This window comes from Cebus imitator, unplaced genomic scaffold, assembly GCF_001604975.1.
Source record: "Cebus imitator isolate Cc_AM_T3 unplaced genomic scaffold, Cebus_imitator-1.0 Scaffold334, whole genome shotgun sequence".
NCBI classification, from domain to species: Eukaryota; Metazoa; Chordata; class Mammalia; order Primates; family Cebidae; genus Cebus; species Cebus imitator.
In genome coordinates, this window is record NW_016107649.1 from 977504 (window position 1) to 1002389 (window position 24886).

Below are 24886 nucleotides of genomic sequence, written 5' to 3' on the forward strand. Positions count from 1 at the left end.
AAAAAAAAAAAAAAAAAAAAAAAGATTCTTTGAAACATATAATAGGCAACTAGAATCCTAGATGACCCTCCCACACCCTTTCCACCTGAGAAGATGACTAGAGGCCAGATTCCCTGGAAAGACCAAACTAGGAAGAACTGGGTACCAGGGATGCCAGCTACAGCTGAGGTGGGTATGAGATTGTATTGAAGATACTCTACATACTGGGTGGCTCCCTTTTCTTTAAGCTCCTAGAATATTGGTCACTAGACTTAAACTCTCCAGGCAGGATATTGCATGACTCCTTTCTGAATAAACTGATTAGCCAAAAAGAAAAGCTATAAACATAGAGAGATAAACATCCCACAGTGAGACTGCATATCTAGATCAACTTACAGTGAAATTCATAGTCAACAAGCTCCACTCAAAATCACACAATCCAATCACATTTTCAGTGTTTCCACTAAAATGTACGCAAAGAATCAAAGACCATAAGATATTTGAGAAAAGCCTCTAAACAATTTTTTTTCTTTATTTTCTCTTTGTCTTTTTTTTTTTTGTAATTACACTTTAAGTTCCAGGATGCATGTGTAGAGTGTGCAGGTTTGTTACATAGGTATACAAGTGCCATGGTAGTTTGCTGCATTCATTACCCTGTCATCTACATTAGGTATTTCTCCTAGTGCTATCCCTCTCCTGTCCCCTCATAGCCTGATATCCTTCCCTTAGCCCCCTCCCACCGACAGGCCCCAGTGTGTGTTGTTCCTCTTCCTGTGTCCACGTGTTCTCATTGTTCAATACCACTTATGAATGAGAACATGCAGTGTTTGGTTTTCTGTTCTTGTGTCAGTTTGCTGAGAATGATAGTTTCCAGCTTTATCCATGTCCTGCAAAGGACATGAACTCACCCTTTTTTATGGCTGCATAGTATTCCATGGTGTATATGTGCTACATTTTCTTTATCCAGTGTATCACTGATGGGCATTTGGGTTGGTTCCAAGTCTTTGCTATTGTGAACAGTGCTGTCATAAACATACTTGTGCATGTGTCTTTAAAATAGAATGATATATAATCCTTTGGGTATATACTAGAATAATTTATAATCCTTTGGGTATATACCCAGTGATGGGATTGCTGGGTCAAATGGTATTTCTAGTTCTAGATCCTTGAGGAATCGCCACACTGTCTTCCACAATGGTTGAACTAATTTACATTCCCACCAACAGTGTAAAAGCATTCTTATTTCTCGCCATCCTCCGAGCATCTGTTGTCTCCTGATTTTTTAATGATTGTCATTCTAACTGGCATGAAATGATATCTTGATGTGGCTTTGATTTGCATTTCTCTAATGACCAGTGATGATGAGCTTTTTTTCATATGTTTGTTGGCTGCATAAATGTCTTCTTTTGAGAAATGTCTGTTCATGTCCTTGGCCCATGTTTTGATGGGGTTGTTTGGGTTTTTTTGGAAATTTGTTTAAGTTCTTTGTAGATTCTGGATATTAGCCCTTTGTCAGATGGGTAGATTGCAAAAATTTTTTCCCCTTCTGTTGGTTGCCAGTTTACTCTAATGATAGTTTCTTTTGCTGCGCAGAAGCTCTTTAGTTTAATTAGATCTCATTTGATTATTTTGGCTTTTGTTGCCATTGCTTTTGGTGTTTTAGTCATGAAGTCCTTGCCTATGCCTATGTCCTGAGTGGTATTGCCTAGGTTTTCTTCTAGGGTTTTTATGGTGTTAAGGCCTCACGGTTAAATCTTTAATCTATCTAGAGTTAATTTTTGTATAAGGTGTAAGGAATTGATCCAGTTTTAGCTTTCTACTTACAGCTAGCCAGTTTTCCCATCACCATTTATTAAATAGGGAATCCTTTCCCCATTGCTTGTTTTTGTCAGGTTTGTCAAAGATCAGATGGCTGTAGATGTGTGGCTTTATTTCTGAGACCTCTGTTTTGTTCCATTGCTTTATATCTGTTTTGGTACTAATTCCATGCTGTTTTGATTACTGTAGCCTTGTAGTATAGTTCAAAGTCAGGTAGTATGATGCCTCAGCTTTTTTTCTTTTTCTTTAGGATTGTCTTGGCTATGTGGCTATGTGGGCTCTTTTTGAGTTCCATATGAAATTTAAGGTGGTTTGATCCAATTCTGTGAAGAAAGACAATGGTAGCTTGATGGGGAAAGCATTGAATCTATAAATCACTTTGGGCAGTATGGCCATTTTCACAAATTGATTTTTCCTAACCATGAACATGGAATATTTTTCCATCTGTGTGTGTCCTCTCTTATTTCCTTGAGCAGCGGCTTGTAGTTCTCCTTGAAGAGTTCCTTCACAACCCTTGTTAGTTGTATTCCTATGTATTTTATTCTCTCTGTAGCAATTGGGAATTGGAATTCACTCATGGGTTCCATAGCTATTTTATATGTGTGTGAGTGTGTGTGTGTGTGTATATATATATATATATATATACACACACACATATACACATATATATACACATATATATGTATATATATATACACACATATATACATATATATATACACATATATACACATATATATATACACACACATATATACATATACATATATATATACACATATATATATGTTTATTTTATGACCTTCTGTGTAATTTCCAGGAGATTTCTGGGGATGAGATAAACATATGTGCTTCATCTACCATTTTAAACAGAAACTCATGGACAGCAGATTTTGCCCTTCCCCCATATTTACACATACTGAGTTGCTGATTAAGGCTCTCAACCTTCTATTATATTCTTCTCCAAAGCATTCTCTTTCTCCCTGTGCATTTGCATTTTTAAAACAAATAGTGACCAGGCATGGTGGCTCATGCCTGTAATCCCAGAACTTTCAGAGGCAAAGGCAAGAGGATCACTTGAGCCCTGGAGTTACCTAACCTGGGAAACATAGCCAGACCCATCTTTACAAATAAAATACAAAAATTTGGCTGGGTGTGGCAGTGCACACTGTAGTGCCAACTGCCTTGGAGGGGCTGAAGTGGGAGAATCCGTTGGACCTAGGAGGTTGAGGCTTCAGTGAGCTGTGATCATACCACTGGATTCCAGCCTGAGTGACAGAGCGAGGCCTTGTTTAAAAAAAAAAATTAAATAAAGGACTTTACATATATGTCTATTACATTTTCTTTATTTTTCATTCAGCCACTTAGTGAAGAGTGAAAAAACCCCACTTAAGCTTGTTTGCGGAAGAGGAAAATCTGTTGCTGCATGCATCTGAAAAGTCCAGGGGATATGAGCATCAGATATAGTTTGATCCAGGTGCTCAAATAATGACATTAAACTCACTTCCTATCCCCTTTTTTTCTTTCAGCCTTTCAGCTCTTCTTTTCTCCTGATTGCCTTCATTCTCAGGGAAAGATTATACACATGGAAGCTTCTGGCACTCATACCTGTTGAGACCATCCTGTTACTTCCCAGTAATGCTGGGAGTGGCTGCTTCTCTGAACACTGGTGTGCTCCTGGGATAATTACCTTTCTGGAAGTCACATTGCAGCTTATTTAGAAGCACTTTTAACAGAGACCATTGGAATGACTCTGGGTAGAACTTTATCAGAACCTGGAGCATAGCAGCAATACCTGGGAATTCTATTAAAAACAGCAAGACCAGCACAGTGGGTAAGAATGAACTGTGGACAGGAACAGAGGAGGCAGTTCAGGAAATGAATTGCTGGGGGAAGGAAAATTATATACTTTGAGCACTTTTGTTTTTTGATGGGCATTTCATACACAGAGGCAGTTAAAAGTATGTGCTCTGCAATCATAGCCCTGCCAGGGATATATTAGGCCCTTGATCTTAAGGGTACTTAAACTTTAAAGTACTAGGAATCAAGGGAGAATGTTGTTAAAAGGCAGATTCTGTTTCAGTAGGTCAGAGGTGGCGCTTGAGACTCTGTGTCTCTAAACCAGCTCCCTGGGGATGCAGATGCAGATGTTGCAGTGCCTAGAATATACTTTCAGTATCAAGGACTTAATTTTTCTTTCCTTTAGTTGGCTCACATGTAAAATGTGGGTATCAGTACTTTTATCATAAGATCATGGAGAGAATTAGAGTGTAAAGAAATTACAAGAGCTCTTGACACGGTGTAAGCACTCAAATGTTGACTATTATTTCTGAAGAATGGGAACAATGGAGGTGCCTTCATGGAGACTGAGGGTATAAATTCCAGATGCTCAGTGTGAGGCCTGATGCATAAAGAGCTTTGGGAGAGGACTTCCTATGTACCCAGCATTTGATGCTGTTTCTCATTCAATCCCTCTGAACTCTGTGAGACAGGTACTATCAACCTTTACATCTGATACACGTGCAAACCAAAACTTAGGTTAAAAAAGCTTGTCCAAGACCACAAGTTTACTAAGCAATGGGGCTGAGGTTTAAGCCCAGGTCCTGTGGCAGTAAAACTTGTGAATGTAGCCACTAACTAGCCGTCCAATAATAATTGTTACTGTTATTATCTTATTAAGTCCTCATGATAAAGGTAGATTTTTACATCCATTTTACAGGAGAGGAAACTGAGTTGTAGGGACTTTAGTAACTTGTCTAAAGTCACACACACAGTCCCCATCCCTTTCTCATACACAAGGTTGACAGGAAGTGGTGACATCTTTTGATACGGGCTAAGGAGACACATGGGCCAGAATTTGGGTTCTGCCCTCCCTGATATAGACCTATGTTTTTAATGAAGTCCCCTGACAATAGCCGAACAGGTATCCATTGTCCTCCTCACACCACAGGGATGGTTGGGAGAAACATTTCTCCACTGAGGAACTTTGTGCCAAGTTACCTACATGTCTACCCTACCTATCCCCCACCTAAACTCAGCAGGACAGCACAAAGAAAGCATGAAGAACTTTTCTATGCTGCTTTTGGAAAAGCTGCTAACCCCTAGCATAACCAATCCATATGAAGAATGAGACAGCAATGATTGATGAAAAAGAGTTTTACAATTCCAGAGTGCTCAACGTGATGAAAGAAGGCTATTGAGGATGATGTATGTGTTACACTTGTTTCTCCAGGACCCAGGCTCTGAGAGGGAGATGTACATGCAGGAAATTAAACTGGGAGACTTTAGAGTCCTCACCTGTTGGGGATAAAGGCAGTAGGTTAGAGCAGAGTTGAACTAAGATACCAGCCTCAGCCTATGGCACAGGGATAGCTCTGGAGCTGGAGTGGTCCAAGGGAAGGCCTTCCTTGATTAGTCACTGGATGCAGTCTTTCCCCAGGAGGGTGAGACCTGGGTGTGGAGCATCTCCCTAGCTGAATGCAATGCCTGGCTATTCCATCCGAAGTGGGGAGCTGGGACTCACTACAGCATCCACAACAGCACATCTGATGGATTCTCAAGGTGTTGAACTTGGCAGCTTTGTAGGGAAACTATAAATCTTGTTTTAAGGATAAAATACCCCACTGACAACTCCAAAGACTGCTTAGGGAACAGTAATGATTTTCCTGATGATGGCAACTGATCAAGGAGGCCCCGTAGTCCTGCCCAACCCTAAAAGTTTTCTAACTCAATTATTAGGTAAGAATGGAAAATAACACGAAAGAACCAAGGAACTACTGTGAGTGAAATTTTTAGCACAAAGTGTTTCATCCATTTCTGCCTATTTTGGGTTTCCTATTTCCACCCTATGCCAAATGTGCTTGCGTACACATACACACGACTAACCTTAAACATGGCTTCCTTTTAGAGACATAAAAAGCTCATGAATCAATTCCAATAACATTCCCCCAGACTTTCTTTGAAAGGTGCAGATGAATGAGCTTGACAGAAAACTTTTTTGCTTGAAATTTTCCCTTTCTCTTTGCATAAATTTAAGGCGAAATGCTGCCAAATGTTCAATGACGCTCAGCATGGTGGCTTCTGGCAGGGACACTCTGTACCAGCAGCTAAATGAATGTTTCCCTGAATCACTGACATCATTCTTTATCACCTGCTCTGTTCCCCACCTTTCTGTACTGAGGCTTTCTAAATGATGCGGGGAGGGGGAAAAAAAAAAACACTTCAGAACCACAACAAGACACTACATATTGATGTTGGATACTGAGAATTCATTTGGTGTTAATACATAAGATTTCAGTGAGGAGCATGAAGCTACTGAAAGCTATAAATGGGTAAGAGGGGTCAAGCCCTGACGCTACAGAGTATCTGGACATTTTGGGGCAGTGGCTTTGTGTTAGGAAACTTCTTGTTTGTGTTAGGATTTGCCAGGCAGTCTACGGTCATACCACCCTGAATGCGTCCGATCTCATCTGATCTTGAAAGCTAAGCAGGGTCGGGCCTGGTTAGTACTTGGATGGGAGACTGCCTGGGAATACCGAGTGCTGTAGGTTTAAAAAAAAAAAAAAAAAGGATTTACCAGATAAATTGGGTCATACAATTCCCTTGTTGAAAACCCTTAAAATGAACCTCAAGCCCCCTAGCCTGATCTCTTAATAATAGGTTCTGCCTAGCGATGAGAGGAGGCCTTTCCAGAGTCATGGCCTTCAAGCCCTGTTGCCTGGAATGCTTTTCTAGCAGCACTTCTGTAACCAGTGCCTCCAGGTCACCTTAAATGTCACCTCTTTAGACGGCCCTTCCCTGACTATGATCCTCCACTTTTATTCTCTATTCTCATAGGGTACTTTTGGTTTTCTTCTCTGTACTCACCTATGAGAATCTGTGGCCATTGTATGCTTATTTCTTATCTCTTTTCCATGCTGGACTCCACTCCCTGAAATGGCAGAGACAAAAGCTACCTTGTTCACCACGGAAAACCCAGTGTCAGGCACACAGTTTGCTACTTGAATGAACAGTGTTTCACCCGACGCCTAAGTCCTGTGCTCTCTCTTTTAAAAAGGCATACTAATTTACAGATTTTAAATGAAGCCTTTGAATATATGGAAATATCTCACAGACATAAGACGGGAGACTTACGTTTTAGTATGAGGACATTCTAAACCCCGTCACAACTAAAGATTCCTTCTCTGTTCTCAGGGAGAACAGCTTTTGTTTTAGTTAAGGTAGAACTGACTGTAGTATATGACACATATTTTAATAAATTTTACATGTGTATACATCCATATGGAGATTCAGATCGAGATGTAGAATATTTATGGCACCCCGGAAGGCTTCCACATGAGAGGGTTTCTCTCAGTCAGTACCTTCCAAAGGTGGCCACCGTAGTGTGACAGGTCCCCCACCAGGTTACTGAAGGGTGTAAGTCTGCTGCCTGAACTTGGAAGGCCAGGCAGTGAGCCAAGACCCTGGTGCAGAGCTGAGGAACAGGTGTCCCTGAGAACCCAAATATCTTGGAGAGTATCTGAGGACCTACCAACAAAAACAGTCTCACTGCTCAAACACAGTAGGCAAAGAGCCAGAAAATTAGCTTGAAAGCAGTTTAGGCATGGAAGGCAGAACAGGTCTCTAGAGCTATCTTGCCACCATCCAGAAGTGACCTGTATGTAAGTCCTAATAAACTCATCTGCTCCTCACATTGGACTTATCTGAGTCATTCTTTGGACTCTTAGCACCTTCTTAGTTTGGGGGTAGGGATAGGGGACCTTACAGTCCTAAGTTTTTTTCATAACACCCACTATTATCACTTTCTATTCATATTGGCCACTTTCGACTGTTCCTTAGCTTGCTAAAAGGAGCCATGCATTATGTATTTCATGTCTAGTTTTTCTCTTTGGCTCAAAATATGATTTTTAGATCCATTTACGTTCCTATATGTACCACTAGTTTATGTGTCTTACTGCTTTGTAACATTCCTTTGTGTGAGGATAGCACAGTTTATTCTACAGTTGAAGGACATTTGGGTTGTGTCCAGTTGATGGCTATGACAAACAACTTTGCTAGGGACATTATTGTAGAAGTATTCTGATAGATGTGAGCATTCTTATCTGCCACGTGCATACCCTGGAGTGGAATTGCTCCCAGAGAGGCAGGTTAGCTTTAGCAGAACAGTGCTGTGAAGTGGCAGTACCAGGTGACACTCCATCAGGGGTGCATGACAGTTCCTCTTCCTTCATATCCTTACCAGGACTTAACTTTTCCCCAGACTTAATTTTAGTTATTCCGATAGCTCTGTGGAGTATCTCTGAGATTGTCATTTGCTTTTGTCTGATAAGCAATGAAGTTGAGCATCTTTTGAATGTTAATGGATCATCTGGGCATTTTGTGTATGTCTGTGTGTGTGTGTGTGCGCGCGTGTGTGTGAATTGCCTGTATGTGTGAAGTGCCTTTGAAATTATATTGATGATAAAGGCAATGGATTGTCTATGTGTTCCTTAATGATTTGTAGGGTTTAAAAAAATTTGGATATAATTTATTTGACAACTACATATATCTCAAATACCCTTTTCCAGTATGATGCTGTTCCTTTTCATTCTCCTAATAGCCATCTGATGAACAGAAGCTATTTATTTTAATGAAATTTAATGTATCAATCATTTAGATTATGATAGTGCTTTTTCCTGAATAATAATTTTTTTGCCAACCCAGGTCTCTTATCGTGTTTTTAACAAGAGAATAGAGTGGGAAGACATTAAAAGAGTTTCTTAGTACACTTGAAATAGCTTTTAGAGCCAAAATGTTGAAACACAGAAGTAATACAGGGAGCTCTCCCAGTTCCTCTCATCAAAGGCCAACCCAGCCTTTCAGGCTCTGCTCAAATCCCCCTTCCCTCAAGAGATGGCTGCCAACCATCTTCCCCCACTTTCAGGAAGAACCTAGGTGTATGGGTTAACCCCATATGTTGGGGACTTCTTAGAAAAACTCTAGGTTGAAAAGCAGTCCTCCACAATTACCCCTTAAGAATACTCAACTCAGTTCAACAACACAGAAATTACACCACATGGACAAAGAGTCATTCACCAGATATATTTGAAGTTTAAGCTCGTTGAGCTATACACGTGCACAAATGATTCAGTTGGTGGAAATTTTCCCCTCCCCCTTCATTGTTAAACTTTTCAAGCTGAAAATAGTGCTAAAGAGGTTTGCATAATGTGCGTCATGGAAATGCTGAGGCGATTCTGACTTTCACAGTGCTAGGAGGTTCCACTGTAACACTTCAAGGAGCCTTTCCATTTCTTATCGTTCTCCTAAGGAAAGCCCCTCTTTTTGCCCCGCCCCAAACCCAACATAGTGAAAGAATTACTTGATCTGAAACAGGTTAACATTGACACAGGGCAATAAGTTTTACTAACTACAGAGGTCATACACTTCATTGCGTTTCTTTTATGACTACACAAAATGGTCATTTCAACTTTTACTAAGTTGTTAAAAATGTCAGACATGTCTTTTTAAAAATCATTTTCAAACATTTTCTCTCACCTAGATTTTTTTTATAACCTGCATTCTGGAAATTCAGGGTAGCTTAAAATGTCAAATGACCCCACAGATGGCTGAGAAGAGTCAGCTGGGAAAGGCTGGCTACTACAGTGCTCTGCATCTGAAGAGCTGAGCCTACTATTTCTTCCACTAGAGGACACCATTTCTCCACTATTAAGTCTGTAGTCTTTCATCATCAATGAAAAACCAAAATCCTCCACAGCAAAGGAAAGTCAAAGCATATGCTTATTGTACACTCCTCAGATTTTATTTTTAAAAGGAGTTTTCATTTTCCCTATGGAAACTCAGGATTTTACAAGCAATGCTCTCCTCAGTTTCACCTGTACTGTGTCCAGTACTATATTGCTATATTCACAGTAAAACGGACTTTAATTTCTGAGTGATCAGTCTATGTTTTAAGTCTCTGATGAAACTAACATACACCTTAGTCAAAAACCACAACAATCCCTCAATCTGTTGGCTGTGTTATTGTTCTTCTGCGTTTTTCTGAGGCTTGGGTAATGAAAGTAATTCCCCACTCCACTGTAATCTGCATTTGCATCTAAAGTAATTCATTAATGTACAGGAGTAGATGAGGCCTGGCACATATAGCAGAAAGTAATGGTTCTATAGGTGTATCTTCTGTAATGCACTTTGGGCTAGAGAAATAGAAAAATTACACGTAACAAAAACAAGTAACTTGTCTGAGCACACGGGCATTGCGTGAGTAGGACTTGCATACATGTATCTATTATACTTCCCCATTTTAACATGCTCAGATGCTGCTGCTGCATTCTGGAGTTTTAGCTTCATCCCAATCACCTACAACTGACACTTGCATCTTTATTTAAAAACAAGTGGTCTTGATAGCAAAGATGTTGGCTAATCATGTATATATTGGCATTAGATATTTTGTGTCCTTTCAAAATTCAGCGTTATCCATACTAGAGTGTAATATTATCAGAGTATCTGTATTAGTATATGAAGGCATTCATAAGCAATGCACATTATGTTTTGAAGCAGCTAAAGGTTGAACAATCACTAAATTAAAAAAATCCAGATTTTAAAAGCACAGCTGAAACATTTGTACAAATATACAAAGAGAGAAAACAATCATTCAGACACCATGAAACTTTTGTAATAAATAGGTTCGTCTGAAATCGGTCTCTATCACCCTGGACAAGCCTCCCCAGTGAGGCTGGGAAAGTTCTACAGGGGAGCGGTGTTCAAAATCTATTGAGGAATATCTTTGGGGCCAAGCTCAATTTTGCCTCCGGGAGTTTCAACAGAGCTATGGTGTATTGACTCACAATAGTGAATATACCCAGACTGGTTGAGCTGGAATATGCTGATAATTTTCCTAATCTAGATAGGACATGGCTGGCTGCTGACAATCTGTGAGTTATAGGATATCTTCAAATCATGAAAATAAATGCTGGTGATCATGCATGTCCTGGGAATGTTGGGATGCAGAGGACTGAGTGAGACCAGATAGGGATATCTCATGCAGTCAAAGTCAAGTTTACATATGGTCCTATTTAAGTGGCCAGGAAACAACAACGCACACATGTCAGGACTGGGACTGAAACAGCTCACAAACAACACAGGTGCTATTTGTTACTGATGTCTCTGGTTTGGATCAACATGAGAGAACAAAGATACAGGCTGTGCTGATTGGTTAATAAGAAAAATACTACTTTTTTCCCTAGAACCTTCTAAATAATGGGTTATACTTAATGGGTATGATATGATCAGGAGACATATCACCTTTTCCTAGCCCTTTTGTCCGAGAGGCTTGATAACAAGGAAGAAATCTCAAACAACCAAACACCCAGGAATTTAAAGGCAATTTTTTTTTTTTGACAAACAACAGGGGAAAAAGCATGATAAAGAGGAGACGGCTATTATCGTCGAGGCAGAGCAGGCAGCTCAGTTGGACACGGAGGGTGGCAGGCCAGGACGCCGAGTCTGGATGATTTTTGGCTTTGGGGAAGTCTTTGGGTCCTCTTCGTCCTCTATGTCACTGTCGCACACGTGCACGACGACACTTGGGGTGGACTCAGTCCCTGCATGGAGCTCATACTTCTCTCCTGAAAAGCAAGAATAATGCAAGTGAGAAAAAGGGAGGGATTTCAAAAGAGATACTGGGGCAGGGTCTGCTTGGAAAATGAGAGGAGCATTTTATAGGGTCTCAGGAAGGCTAGGGGATGCCAGTAACAGATCCTTCCCTGATGCCTTCAGAGAGAGCATTGCCATGTGTACACCTTAATTTGAACTTCTAACTTCCAGAATGGTGAGCCAGTAAATTTTTGCAGTAAAATCCACTCTATTTGTGGCATTTTTTTTTTTTTTTTGAGACAGATTGTTGCTCTGTTGCCCAGGCTGGAGTGCAGTGACGTGATCTCATGCAATCTCTCCCTCCCATGTTCAAGTGATTCTCAGGCCTCAGCCTCCCCAGTAGCTGGGATTACAGGCACACACCATCATGCCCATCTAATTTTTGTATTTTTAGTAGAGACGGGGTTTCACCATGTTGGCCAGGCTGGACCTGAACTTTTGATCTCGGGTGATCCGCCTGCCTTGGCCTCTCAAAGTGCTGGGATTACAGGTGTGAGCCACCGCACCCGGCGGTTAGTGGCACTTTGTTACGGCAATCCTAGCAAACAAACACAGCCATACCCTGCTGAAAATGTGTTTATTTGGTTAAGATTCAGAGAAGTCTTTATTGGGCAACCTTGCCCTCGACATCATGCTATATGGAGTAAAGGCTTTCCTAGGTACGGGGCAGCAAATATTTCACAGAAATATCGTGTTACAGCTTCAGTGTTTCCATGCATATTATAGTACAGAGAAATAGAAGCAGCCACAGCCACTAAAGCATGGCTGATAAAGACTCTGTGTTTAAAGTCTAAAAGTGGTGAAATCATAGGTAGGGAGAACTGCATCAACAAGCATTGAATTTCTGACACAAGTGAGCTGGTATGGCCCAGTCTGATACAGGAGGAGACAGTGACAGGAGGAGGGATACAAGGGGAACCATGAAGGAGATGCCTGCCTGATCACTCATGCTATTATTTGCTGTCCTGCCTTATGGAGCAAGAATTGATAGTTGTTCCAACTAACCCAGCTATGCTGTAATCCACAGGGAAGTTGCATACTACACACATATGGTGTAGTGCTGTATGAATTGATGCTAAGTACGTTCATTTAATTATATGGGATCCTTTCTCCCTAAAATATTTTGGCATTTTTATCCATGTCCCAAGGAAAAAGATAATCTGCAGACATTGCTAAGAAGAGAAACCTACATCAAACCAACTTTATCCAAGGGTTGTATCAAAGGCTCTGGGTCAGGATGGGCAGCTCTGGTTGGGGGTGTCTCTTAGCAGTGGTTCTGAAACATCTGACAATAAACTGAGAGCTTTTTTTTTTTTTTTTTTTTTTTTTAAGAGTTTAGGCTGGGCACAATGTCTCATACCTGTAATCCCAGCATTTTGGGAGGTCGAGGTGAGTGGAACACTGAGGTCAGGAGTTCAAGACCAGCCTGGTCAACATGGTGAAACCCCAACTCTACTAAAAAAACAAAATTATCTGGGCATGCATGCCTATAGTCCCAGCTACTCAGGAGGCTGAAGCACGAGAATCACTTAAACCCAGGAGGTGATGGTTCAGTGAGCTGAGATCATGCCACTGCACTCCAGCCTGGGCCATAGAGCAAGATTCTGTCTATAAAAAAAAAAAAAAGTTTACCAGTATGGGGATGGAACCCTGCAAATTCTGATTTAGTGGAATCTGCATATGTACACATCAACCCCAGGTACTTCTCAGTGCTTCTGTGTCTGGGTGCCATGGTTACATAGAACTGCCAGCAGGAGGCTGTGGCCCCACGAGGACACTGGTGCACACATAATAGTGCCCTCTCCCTTCCTCCATTCTGCATAATTTTTTTTTTTTTTTCTGAGAAATGGTGACAGTGCAGGTAGAGAACAATAGAGGGAAGGAAGTTGAGAATGCATAAAGGAAAGGAGGGAAGGAATCCCAGATGGGTTCTATGGCACTCCCAGCCACCAGCTTCCATTCTGGTGTTCTCATGGTTGTTCAGGAGAGAATATCAAATCACTCAAGAGTTCCAGTTAACAATGTCTGAGTTGACTGCATCCAGGGTTTCTCAAATGTTGTCTTTCCTTTAGGAACTCTTTGCAATTCTGAACGAAAGACACCCTCCAAAGAGAGACAGAGAAAGAAATGTTTGCTGAGTCATCAAATACGGTGGTGATTCTCATTTCTGCGTATAGGATTTCTTTTAAGTTCTTACATTTGCAAGGGAAGTCCCTTTTGAAGTAACACTGGTAGCTGCTGTAGTTTCATTCATTGCTCTGTGGATGGGGAGGCACTGATGAAGGGGGAATGGCTCTGTCATCCTCAGATGAGGAATAGAAAGAAAACTGCCACAGAGATGCAGGATGTGGGATGGAGCTGAGGGCAAGGCTCAGGCGAGAGAATTCAGAGAACTCAGACACCCTTTCCCTTTTTTCATCTGTTAGCAAGAAGCTGGACATTTTAAAGAAATTGCAATAAGATACACCTAACAAAGCTAGGCCTTTGATTAAACCTTTTATTTTCCCTGGTCTGGATAAAGAACATTTCTTTAAAAACACCCTTTTTTTGTTTGTTTTTGTTTTTGTTTTGTTTTGCTCTTGTTGCCCAGGCTAGAGTGCAATGATACGATCTTGGCTCACTGCAACCTCTGCCTCCTGGGTTCAAGTGATTCTCCTGCGTCAGCCTCCTGAATAGCTGGGATTACAGGCAGTGGCAACCACACCTGGCTAACTTTTTGTATTTTTGGTAGAGACAGGGTTTCAGCATGTTGGCCAGGCTCGTCTTGAACTCCTGACCTCAGGTAGTCTACCTGCCTTGGCCTCCCAAAGCGCCTGAGCCACCGTGCCTGGCCTGAAGACACCTCTTTTACAAAGTATTTACCACTTCAGAAGTGGTTGCTTTCCCCTCAGAATAGGTGTGTTGGGGGCACACTCAGGATGGGAGGGTAGGCAGGGAGTCCACTCTGTGTGCAGGGTACAAAGCAACTTCCACATCAACTTAATACCATCAGATTTATCAGTAGTAGAGCTATTTTATTGCTGTGATCCCATTAACTCTGACATTGCACTGTTCTATTCTTGGAAACTTTCTTACTATCGAAATCCAGCAAAGCTTAACAGCTGCTGAGAGCTCACAAAATAAAAAGAAATGGCTTTGGTCTTGCTGGATTGAATTTTTCTTTTTTTGGCTTCTTTTTCCCTTTGGGCTTCAACTAATTCCTCCACAAGGGCTGACGTCAATGCTGTCACCAGGCACAGGGACCAACTGGGCTTGTTTGGGGACAGAGAACCTGTTGAGCCTTATCCACATAGGGTGGGAGGTTCCTGCTATGGTGCAGTGAGGAAAGACTAATGGAACCAGCATTTGTCTGAAAAGATAAGTGGAGGGTTGACCCATCATATGCTCAGTCCTCTGCTGGTATTGAAACTGTCCTCTCCTCTGTGCTCAGAAAGGAGGTCAGGAACGAAAGTCACCAAAAAGTGCATTGGTCAGGGTTTTGTACCTATCCCATGAAACAAATTTTTAGCCAACTAAATGAAAAACCTTTTAGCACATGGTTAGAAGTTAAATTCTCATTCAGGCCTTTGGAACTGACTGAGGTTTGGCCCTTCCTTAAAGTAGATGTCAAAGTTCTGTCTCCTCTTTTCCCAAGTAGCTAGAGACAGGTTTGTGACAATGTCCCAATCCCTCTACATCTGGAGGAGGGAGTTAAGGTGCCCATAGGCTGTTTCCCATTCTCAGGAGGGACGAGGGTGAGTCCTTGTGCTGACCAGGGCCTAGGAAACTTGGTGACATGACGCAACCTCACATGGCACAATTGCAGAGAAGTGTGTTGGTGGCTGTCAGTCCAAGTGCCACTGAGCTGCTCTCTCATGCCACCTTTGACTCTTATGGCTGCCTCTAACATCTTTCCATAATAATCAGTATGATTATGCAAAGTTTGTAAAAAATCAGCAAAATTCAGACATGGTAGAGAGATGAAACAGAGCTACATATCTTTGCATTACAGCAGAGTTTGAGATTTATTATTTAGATTCCTATTAAGAAAAATATGATGGAGGGACAGAGAAATCCTCCTAAAACTTTAGTGCCTGCTGGACAAAGTCCTTGTATGTGTACTGTCAAGGAATAGACAGAATCCCAGAACTAGACGATTTCAAAATACAGCCACGTCTAACAGTCAAGGCCAGGCTTTGCTCTGTTCCTCAGCATCTGCTGCTCTTCTTCCCAGGACATTCTTTCTCTTGGTCATCATGAGCTCCCAGTTCCTGCCCTGTACATATCCAGGCCTGATCTCACACCTGCATCCTGATTTACTGACATCTCTCTGTAAGTTGCCTACTCTTTTGCAAACTCACATATCTAAAGTAGAATTATTTTCTCTGACAATCTAGGTTCCCTTGCCAGCTATCACACTTCTTAGAAGTGCCATCATTCTTCCAGCTTTCTAGGTGGAAATTCCTACACATCAATCATCCTTGAATTTTCTCTCTTTTATCATTTGTCATCAGTCACCAAGCACTGTTGAGCATTGCTTTGAAACCTTTCTCTGCATGTTCCTTCCCCACATACCCCTTGTTATAAGCCTATCCATGATTAACCCTCCCACTCAGAGTATTCTTTGCTGGTGTCCCCAGGACAGGAACTAACTTCTGTGCCATAATAAGCCACGTAAGACAACAGTTGGAGACTTCGCCTTATCACATATCTGTAATGTGACTCTGAAAAAGTTATATAACATTTCTGAACCTCTGTTTTCCTCATCAATGAGAAAAATACTCATATCACTGGAATACCATGAAATACATTATTTTGGCTATTGTTGCTCCCAAGTAATTTCTGGTTTCCAATATGATAAAGTAATCTGATCACATCACACAACGGTTAAAGACTTAAGCAGCTGAACAACTGTAAAGAGCATTTTTCTCAGTGGAGACACCATTGCAAAGAGCAGTAAGGGGTGAATGATAACAAGCTGCATCTCATGGTGACAGGCGGTATACATAATCCAGTCTTCAAAACAGATCCATCCTTTTTTATTTTTTTTTTTGACAGAGTCTCCCTCTGTTGCCCAGGCTGGAGTACAGTGGCACGAACTCGGCTCACTGCAACTTCCACCTCCTGGGTTCAAGCGATTCTCCTGTCTCAGCCTCCCGAGTAGCTGAGACTATAGGTGCATGCCACCATGCCCAGCTAATACAAAAATTAGTATTAATTTAGAAGAGACAGGGTTTCACCACATTGGCCAGGCTGGTCTTAAACTCCTGACCTCTTGATCTGCCTGCCTCGGTCTCCCAAAGTGCTGGGATTACAGGCGTGAGCCACTTCACCTGGCCATCCTTTTTCCTCCAACCACTGCTTCCCCTTTCTCTGTCATCACTGGTAATTTTCTCTCTTTTTTTTGACTCTCTTCCTAACCTTTTCTGTATCTCTATTCTCATGAGACAGAAAATCTCAATTCATCTTAATTATTTCAATGTCTTTGTTAAGTTTATCCAATAAAATTCTGAATTCCTAAAAAAAAAAAAAAAAAAAAAAAAGAAAATCTTACATTGCTGTTTTAATGAGATCTCTGATTTTTCTTTTTCTGAGATAGTCAGAAACACTCATTTATAATGCTTAATTATATCACCTTTTGTATTCATCGTTATTTCCTCTAGCAATGTTTTATATTCCAAACCACAGAAGTCAAGACTTAACCCTTTGTGACTGCTACAGCTTAAGTACACGCGAGTGCCGAATGAATATGTGATTGATTTATGAAGAGCATCAAGCTTGGCCATTACTAACATACCTGTGTGATGTCTGTTATGTACTCACACATGAATTTTCTTCCTACAGTTTAACTTGTGTAAGTTTTAGCTTTTCAACTAAGCTGAAAACCATTTAAAGGCAAGCATCTATCCTGTTATCAGCATTCTATCAGTGCTAGCACACAGTAGGTGTCATGGAAACTCACCACATTTCTTAAACATAATGACAATTGTTTATGGAGCACTTACTAACTGCCAGGCACAGGTCTAAGTCTCTAACTACTTGATATGCAATAGATATTTAATTATAACAACAGCTCCGTCATGTGTGTTTCATAATACCTAGTTATACAACAGGAAGTTGAGATCACGCAGGTAGTAAAAGGCAGAGCCAGGATTTAAACTCAGGCTTGCCTGACTTCAAAGAATGTGCTCATAGTCACTCTCTGTCCCTAACTCTCATACTTTCCACTGTTTTCCTATTCTATAAGCGACTCTACTGAAAGGGAGTCTAGTTTTATCTTTCACTTTTAATACATTTTCATGGCAACTCATATTTTTAGTGAATCTTTGTTCTCTAGCTAAAGATGGATTATGTATTCCTTCTGTACCCTGCTTTGCTTTGTTTTGGCCATTGATAGTTATTCTAGGTATGGTCTCTTTGACAATGAATCTTCTCAAAAGAACACAATAAATTATGAAAAGAAAAGAACTATAAATTATAAACTGAGTTAATTTGCATCTCTTAGGGAAGGAAGCTTAGGACTCTGGAAGAAGATCCTCTACATTTTCCTCATTTTTAAACTGTATTATGTCTCATGTTACAGGTGAATTCTCAACAGGAACATTTTTTTGTGGTAGCAGGTTGTGTTTTCCAAAGATGGTCATATCTCTCACCCCACATTCTCTCCTTGAACCTTGACATGTTCCATCAAGGAGTGTTCCCTCTGTGTTCTCTCCCTTCAATCCTCAGCAAGCTTTAATGACTGTCTTGACAAACATAGTACAGGTTATGTAGCCCTTATCCAAAAATATCCAAACTCCAAAACATATCTGGCCCTGAGCATTTTGGATAAGAGACCCTCAACCTACGTGGTAGAAGTAAACAGTATGACTTCTGAATTAGTTCACAAATATGCCAGGCACTTCTACTTCGCTCTTGTAGAATGCTCATGATTGAAACCCTGCTTCTGAGTTGTAAGGAAGCCCAAGCAGCCCATGAAAAGGCCCATGTTAAGAACCAGGGCCCTGATCCACAGTGTAAGCACTCTCAGCTAACAGTCGGCATCATTTTGCCAATCATATGAGCGAACCATCTTCAAAGTTGACTTGCCAGCCCCCAGTTGTGCTACACCAGAAACACTGCATGGGACAGATATGAGCCTTCCCCCTGAGTCTAGCCCAAATGGCAGATTTGTGAGCAAAATCAGTGATTGTTGTCTTAAGCCCTCCATTTTTGGGATAGTTTGCTAGGTAGCAGTTGATAAATGGATATGGGCCATGCAGACTCTCTTTGTTCTTGTCTTCCCCCAGTTTTCTAAAGGGAAAGAAAAAAAAAGTGTGTGTCTAGCAAGGGGTAGAGGAGTGAGAAAAGCTGGGAGGCAGGGGTTGCTTCTCTGCACATCTTGCCTCTCTTCTGCTCTTCTTTCTGTGCCTGCCACTGACCCCTTATTAGGCGCTCTCTGCTTCTATGCCTCTGGCAACTCTGTCACATTTGAGAAAGTATAATTAGCGTAGTTCTCACATAAGACTGTTATACCCCTAATTGTGTCTGGAAATGGATTTTTTTTTTTTTTTTTTTTTTTTTTGGTGTGTTGTTTTTTTTTTGTCATATGGTGTGGGTGGATGCTGGCATTTAGTAGGTGAGACCCAAGGATGTTAAATGTGCTGCAGTGAGTAAGACTGTCAACTCCAAAATATCATAGCTTTCACAATGAGCAGCACTGAGCTAAGAGCTTAACACAGACATTTAAAATTTTTTTTTAATTATTATTGAAACAGGGTCTCATGCTGTTCTGTTGCCTGGGCAGAGTACGGTGGCAGAATCACAGCTCACTGCAGGTTTAACCTCCTGGGCTCAAGTGATCCTCCTACCTCAATCTCCTGAGTAGCTGGCACCACAGGTATGCACCACCACACCCGGATAATCTTATTTTTTATTTTGTGTAGAGACAGGGGTCTCACCACATTGCCTAGGCTTGCCTGAAACTTCTAGGCTCAACTGATGTTCCTGCCTCAGCCTCCCAAAGTGCTGAGATTTACAGGGGTGAGTCATCATACTCAGTGACACATGTTAATAAAAGACTAATATGGGGTTTGAAAATCAAGTGACAATAAACAGGTAACATAAACTGAGCCTTTCCTATGTATGATACTGGATACATAGTTTTATGTGGATTATCTCATTTGATGCTTGCCACAAGCTGATTTTACAATTGAAGAAGCAGAGGCACAGAGAAGTTAAGAACCTTGCTCAAGGTCACAGAGCTAATAAAATGTGGAGCCTAGATTCAAACTCATCCTATTTTTTTTTAATTATACTTTAAGTTCTGGGGTACATGTGCAGATTGTGCAGGTTTGTTACATAGGTATACATGTGCCATGGTGGTTTGCTGCATTTATTGCCCCATCATCTACATTAGGTATTTCTCCTAATGACATCACTCCCCAATCCCCCCACCCCTTGCTATCCCTCCCCTAGCCCTCAAACCCCTGAAAGGCCCTGGTATATGATGTTCCCCTCCTTGTGTCCATGTGTTCTCATTGTTCAAAACACCCACTTATGAGTGAGGACATGTGATGTTTGGTTTTCTGTTCTTGTGTCAGTTTGCTGAGAATGATGGCTTCTAGCTTTATCCATGTCCCTGCAAACGGCATGAACTCATCCTTTTTTATGGCTGCATAGAATTCCATGGTGTATATGTGCCACATTTTCTTTATCCAGTCTATCATTGATGAGCATTTGGGTTGGTTCTAAGTCTTTGCTATTGTGAACAGTGCCACAATAAATATATGTGTGCATGTGTCTTTATAATAGAATGATTTATAATACTTTTGGTATATACCCAGTAATGAGATTGCTGGGTCAAATGGTATTTCTATTTCTAGATCCTTGAGGAATTGCCACACTGTCTTCCACAACAGTTGAACTAATTTACACTCCCACCAACAGTGTAAAAGCATTCCTGTTTCTCCACATCCTCTCTAGCATCTGTTGTCTCCTGACTTTTTAATGATCACCATTCCACCTGGTGTGGGATGGTATCTCAACGTGGTTTTGACTTGCATTTCTCTAATGACCAGTGATGATGAGCTTTTTTTTCATATGTTTGTTGGCTGCATAAATGTCTTCTTTTGAGAAGTGTCTGTTCATATCCTTCACCCATTTTTGATGGGGTTGTTTTTTCTTGTAAATTTGTTTAAGTTCTTTGTAGATTCTGGATATTAGCCCTTTGTCAGATGGATAGATTACAAAAAAAAATTTCACATTCTGTTGGTTGCTGGTTCATTCCAATTACATTTTCTTTTGCTATGCAGAAGCTCTTTAGTTTAATGAGATTCCATTTGTCTATTTTAGCTTTTGTTGCCATTGCTTTTGGTGTTTTAGTCATGAAGCTTTTGCCCGTGCCTATGTCCTGAATGGTATGGCCTAGGTTTTATTCTAGGGGTTTTAGGGTGTTAAGCCTTATATTTAAATCTTTAATCCATCTGGAGTTAATTTTTGTATAAGTTGCAAGGAAGGAATCCAGTTTTATCTTTCTGCATATGGCTAACCAGTTCTCCCAATACCATTTATTAAACAGGGAATTCTTCCTTCATTGCTTGTGTTTGTCAGGTTTGTCAAACATCAGATAGTTGTAGATATGTGGCTTTATTTCTTAGGCCTCTGTTCTGTTCAATTGGTCTATAATTCAGTTTGGGGACCAGTACTATGCTATTTCTATTTTGATTACTATAGCCTTGTGGTATAGCTTGAAGTCAGGTAGCGTGATGCCTCCAATTTTTTTTTTTCCTTAGGATTGTCTTGGCTATGTGGACTCTTTTTTGGTTCCATATAAAATTTAAGATTTTTTTCCCAGTTCTGTGAAGAAAGTCAATGGTAGCTTTATAGGGATAGCATTTAATATATAAATTACTTTGGGCAGTATGGACATTTTCACGACACTGATTCTTCCTAACCATCAGCATGGAATGTTTTTCCATCTGTTGGTGCCCTCTCTTATTTCCTTGAGCAGTGGTTTGTAGTTTTCTTTGAAGATGTTCTTCACATCCCTTGTTAGTTGTATTCCTAGGTATTTCCATATGTTCTCTTTGTAGCAATTGTGAATGGGAGTTTACTCATGATTTGGCTCTCTGTTAGTCTGTTATTGGTGTATAGGAATGCTTGTGATTTCTGCACATTGATTTTGTATCCTGAGACTGCTGAAGTTGCTTACCAGCTTAAGAAGATTTTGGGCTGAGATGATAGGGTCTTCTAAATATACAATCATGTCATCTGCAAATAGAGACAACTTGACTTCCTCTTTTCCTAATTGAATACACTTTATTTCTTTTTCTTACCTGATTGCCATAGCCAGAACTTCTAATACTATGTCAAATAGGAGTGGTGAGAAAGGGCATCCTTGTTTTGTGCCGGTTTTCAAAGGGAATACTTCCAGTTTTCGCCCGTGTATGATATTGGCTGTGGCTTTGTTATAAATAGCTCTTATTATTTTGAGATATGTTCCATCAATACCTAGTTTATTGAGAGTTTTTAGCTTAAAGGGCTGTTGAATTTTGTAGAAGGACTTCTCTGCATCTATTGAGATGATCAAGTGGTTTTTGTCTTTGGTTCTGTTTATGTGATGGATTACGTTTATAGATTTGTTGAACATATTTTGCAACCCAGGGATGAAACCAACTTGACCGTGATGGATAAACTTTTTGATGTGCTGTTTGATTCAGTTTGCCAAGATTTTCACATCAATGTTCATCATAGATATTGGCCTAAAATTTTCTGTTTTAGTTGTGTGTCTTCCAGGTTTATGGTATCAGGATGATTTTGGTCTCATCAAATGAGTTAGGGAGGATTCCCTCTTTTTCTATTGTTTGGAATAGTTTCAGAAGGTATAGCACCAGCTCCAATTTGTACCTCTGTTAGAATTGGGCTGTGAACCCATCTGCTCCTGGACTTTCTTTGGTTGGTAAGCTATTAATTGCTGCCTCAATTTTAGACCTTGTTACTGGTCTATTCAGGGATTCAACTTCATCTTGGTTTAGTCTTGGGAGGGTGTAAGTGTCCAGGAATTTTCCCATTTCTTCTAGATTTACTGATTTATTTGCATAGAAGAATTTATAGTATTCTCTGATGGTAGTTTGTATTTCTGTGGGATTTATCACTTTTTTATTGCATCTGTTTGATTCTTCTCTCTTGGCTTTATTAGTTTGGCTAGTGCTCTATTTTGTTGATCTTTTCAAAAAACTAGCTCCTGGATTCACTGAAATTTTTGAAGGCGTTTTTGTGTGTGTTTATCTCTTTCAGTTCTGCTCTGATCTTAGTTATTTCTTGTCTTCTGCTAGCTTTTGAGGTTGTTTGATCTTGCTTCTCTAGTTCTTTTAATTGTGACATTAGGGTGCTGATTTTATGTATTTCCTCATTTCTCTCGTAGGCATTTAGTGCCATAAATTTCCCTCTACACACTGCTTTAAACATGTGCCAGGGATTCTGATACATTGTATCTTCATTCTCACTGGTTTCCAAGAACATCTTTATTTCTGCCTTCATTTCATCATTTATCCAGTAGTTATTCAGGAGCAGATTGTTCAGTTTCCATGTAGTTGTGTGGTTTCAGTGAGTTTCTTAATCCTGAGTATTAATTTGATTGCACTGTGGTCAGAGAGATTGTTTGTTATGATTTTCTTTCTTTTGCATTTGCTGAGGAGTGTTTTACTTCCAATTATGTGGTCAATTTTAAAACAAATATGATGTGGTGCTGAGAAGAATGTATAATCTGTGGATTTGGAGTGGAGAGTTCTGTGGCTATTAGGTCTGCTTGGTTCAGTCTGAGTTCAAGTCCAGGATATTGTTGTTAATTTTCTATCTTAATGATCTGTCTAATATTGACAGTGGGGTGTTAAGATCTTCCACTATTATTGTGTGGGAGTCTAAGTTCCTTTGTGGATCATTAAGAACTTTTTTTATGTATCTGGGTGCTCCTGTGTTGGGTACATATGTATTTAGAATAGTTAGCTCTTCTTGCTGCATTGATCCCTTTACCATCCTTATGTAATGCCCCTCTTTGTCTCTTTTGATCTGTGTTGGTTTAAAATCTGTTTTATCAGAGAATAGGATTGCAACCCCTGCTTTTTTTTTTCCTTTCCATTTGCTCGGTAAATCTTCTTCCATCCCTTTATTTTGAGCCTATGTGTGTCTTTGCACATGTGATGGGTATCCCCATTACATTAATGGGTTTTGACTCTTTAACCAATTTGTCAGTCTGTGCCTTTTAATCCGGGCATTTAGCCCATTTACATTTAAGGTTAATATTGTTATGTGTGAATTTGATCCTGCAATTTTGACGCTAGCTGGTTGTTTTGCCTATTAGTTGATGCAGTTTCTTCATATTGTCAATGGTCTTTACAATTTGGTATGTTTTTGCAGTGGCTGGGACCAGTTATTTCTTTCCATGTGTAGTGCTTCCTTCAGGAACTCTTGTAAGGCAGGCCTGGTGGTGACAAATTCTCTCAGCATTTGCTTGTCCGTATAGAATTTTATTTTTCTTCGCTTATGAAGCTTAGTTTGGCTGGATGTGAAATTATGGGTTGAAAATTCTTTTCTTTAAGGATGTTGAATATTGTCCCCCACTCTCTTCTGGCTTGTAGGGTTTCTGTCAAGAGATCTGCTGTGAGTCTGATGGGCTTCTCTTTGTGGGTAACCTGACCTTTCTCTCTGGCTGCCCTTAGCATTTTTTCCTTCATTTCAACTCTGGTGAATCTGACGATTATGTATCTTTAGGTTGTTCTTCTCAAGGAATATCTTTGTGGTGTTCTCTATATTTCCTGAATTTCAATATTGGTCTGCCTTGCTAGGTTGGGGAAGTTCTCCTGGATAATATCCTGAAGAGTGTTTTCCAACTTGGTTTCATTCTTCCCGTCACTTTCAGGTACCGATCAAATGTAGATTTAGTCTTTTCATATAATCCCATAATTATTGGAAGCTCTGTTGATGATTAAAACACCAACAAGGACTCCAAGACATCCTATGTTTTAATAATCATCCTGAGGCAAAAGAAAAATCTCTCTTCATGATTGGATATCCATTTACAGCTGTAAAATAATAGGAGATACTGTGGAGCAGAGAGACTTATTTGAAACTTAAAAATCACAGCTATTTGGTTGCTGTTTATTCACAAGCTCAATCTAGAAGCAGAGAAAGCACTCATTTTCTAAGTGAAAGTGGAAAGAAGGGTTCAGGATTAAAAGACAGATTCCAGGAAATTCAGTCCTTTGTAAACTTTTTTTCTTTCTGATTTTTTTGTGTTTTCATGAGCTCCTACTGAATTTTGGTGGATCCCAGAGAAAAGTGGGGAGCTCCAATTCAGGTCTACTGGGTGTCCAGCATAAATATCTTATATCACTTAGTTAGGCATGCATGTAGTTGGGATGCTGCAGGTGACATCAGGGCTGCAAACTGACATTTTGTCTCAGTTGGCCTGGTATTGGTATAT

At 40.3% G+C, this 24886-nt stretch overlaps 1 protein-coding gene and 1 pseudogene across 4 annotated transcripts in view; one reads left to right on the forward strand and one right to left on the reverse strand.

Annotated features, from left to right (window-relative positions):
* Nucleotides 1-6228: 6228 nt before the first annotated feature.
* On the forward strand, nt 6229-6347 carry LOC119467811 (annotated as a pseudogene).
* Nucleotides 6348-8857: 2510 nt separating this feature from the next.
* Nucleotides 8858-24886, reverse strand: part of RCAN2 (regulator of calcineurin 2) — a 287946-nt gene continuing 271917 nt past the window's right edge. For all 4 annotated transcript variants that reach the window (XM_017505130.2, XM_017505132.2, XM_017505129.2 and 1 more), the window contains one exon: nt 8858-11417. In XM_017505130.2, coding sequence (XP_017360619.1) covers nt 11257-11417 — 161 coding nt within the window. In that variant the 3' untranslated portion in view covers nt 8858-11256. The remainder of the gene's footprint in view (nt 11418-24886) is intronic.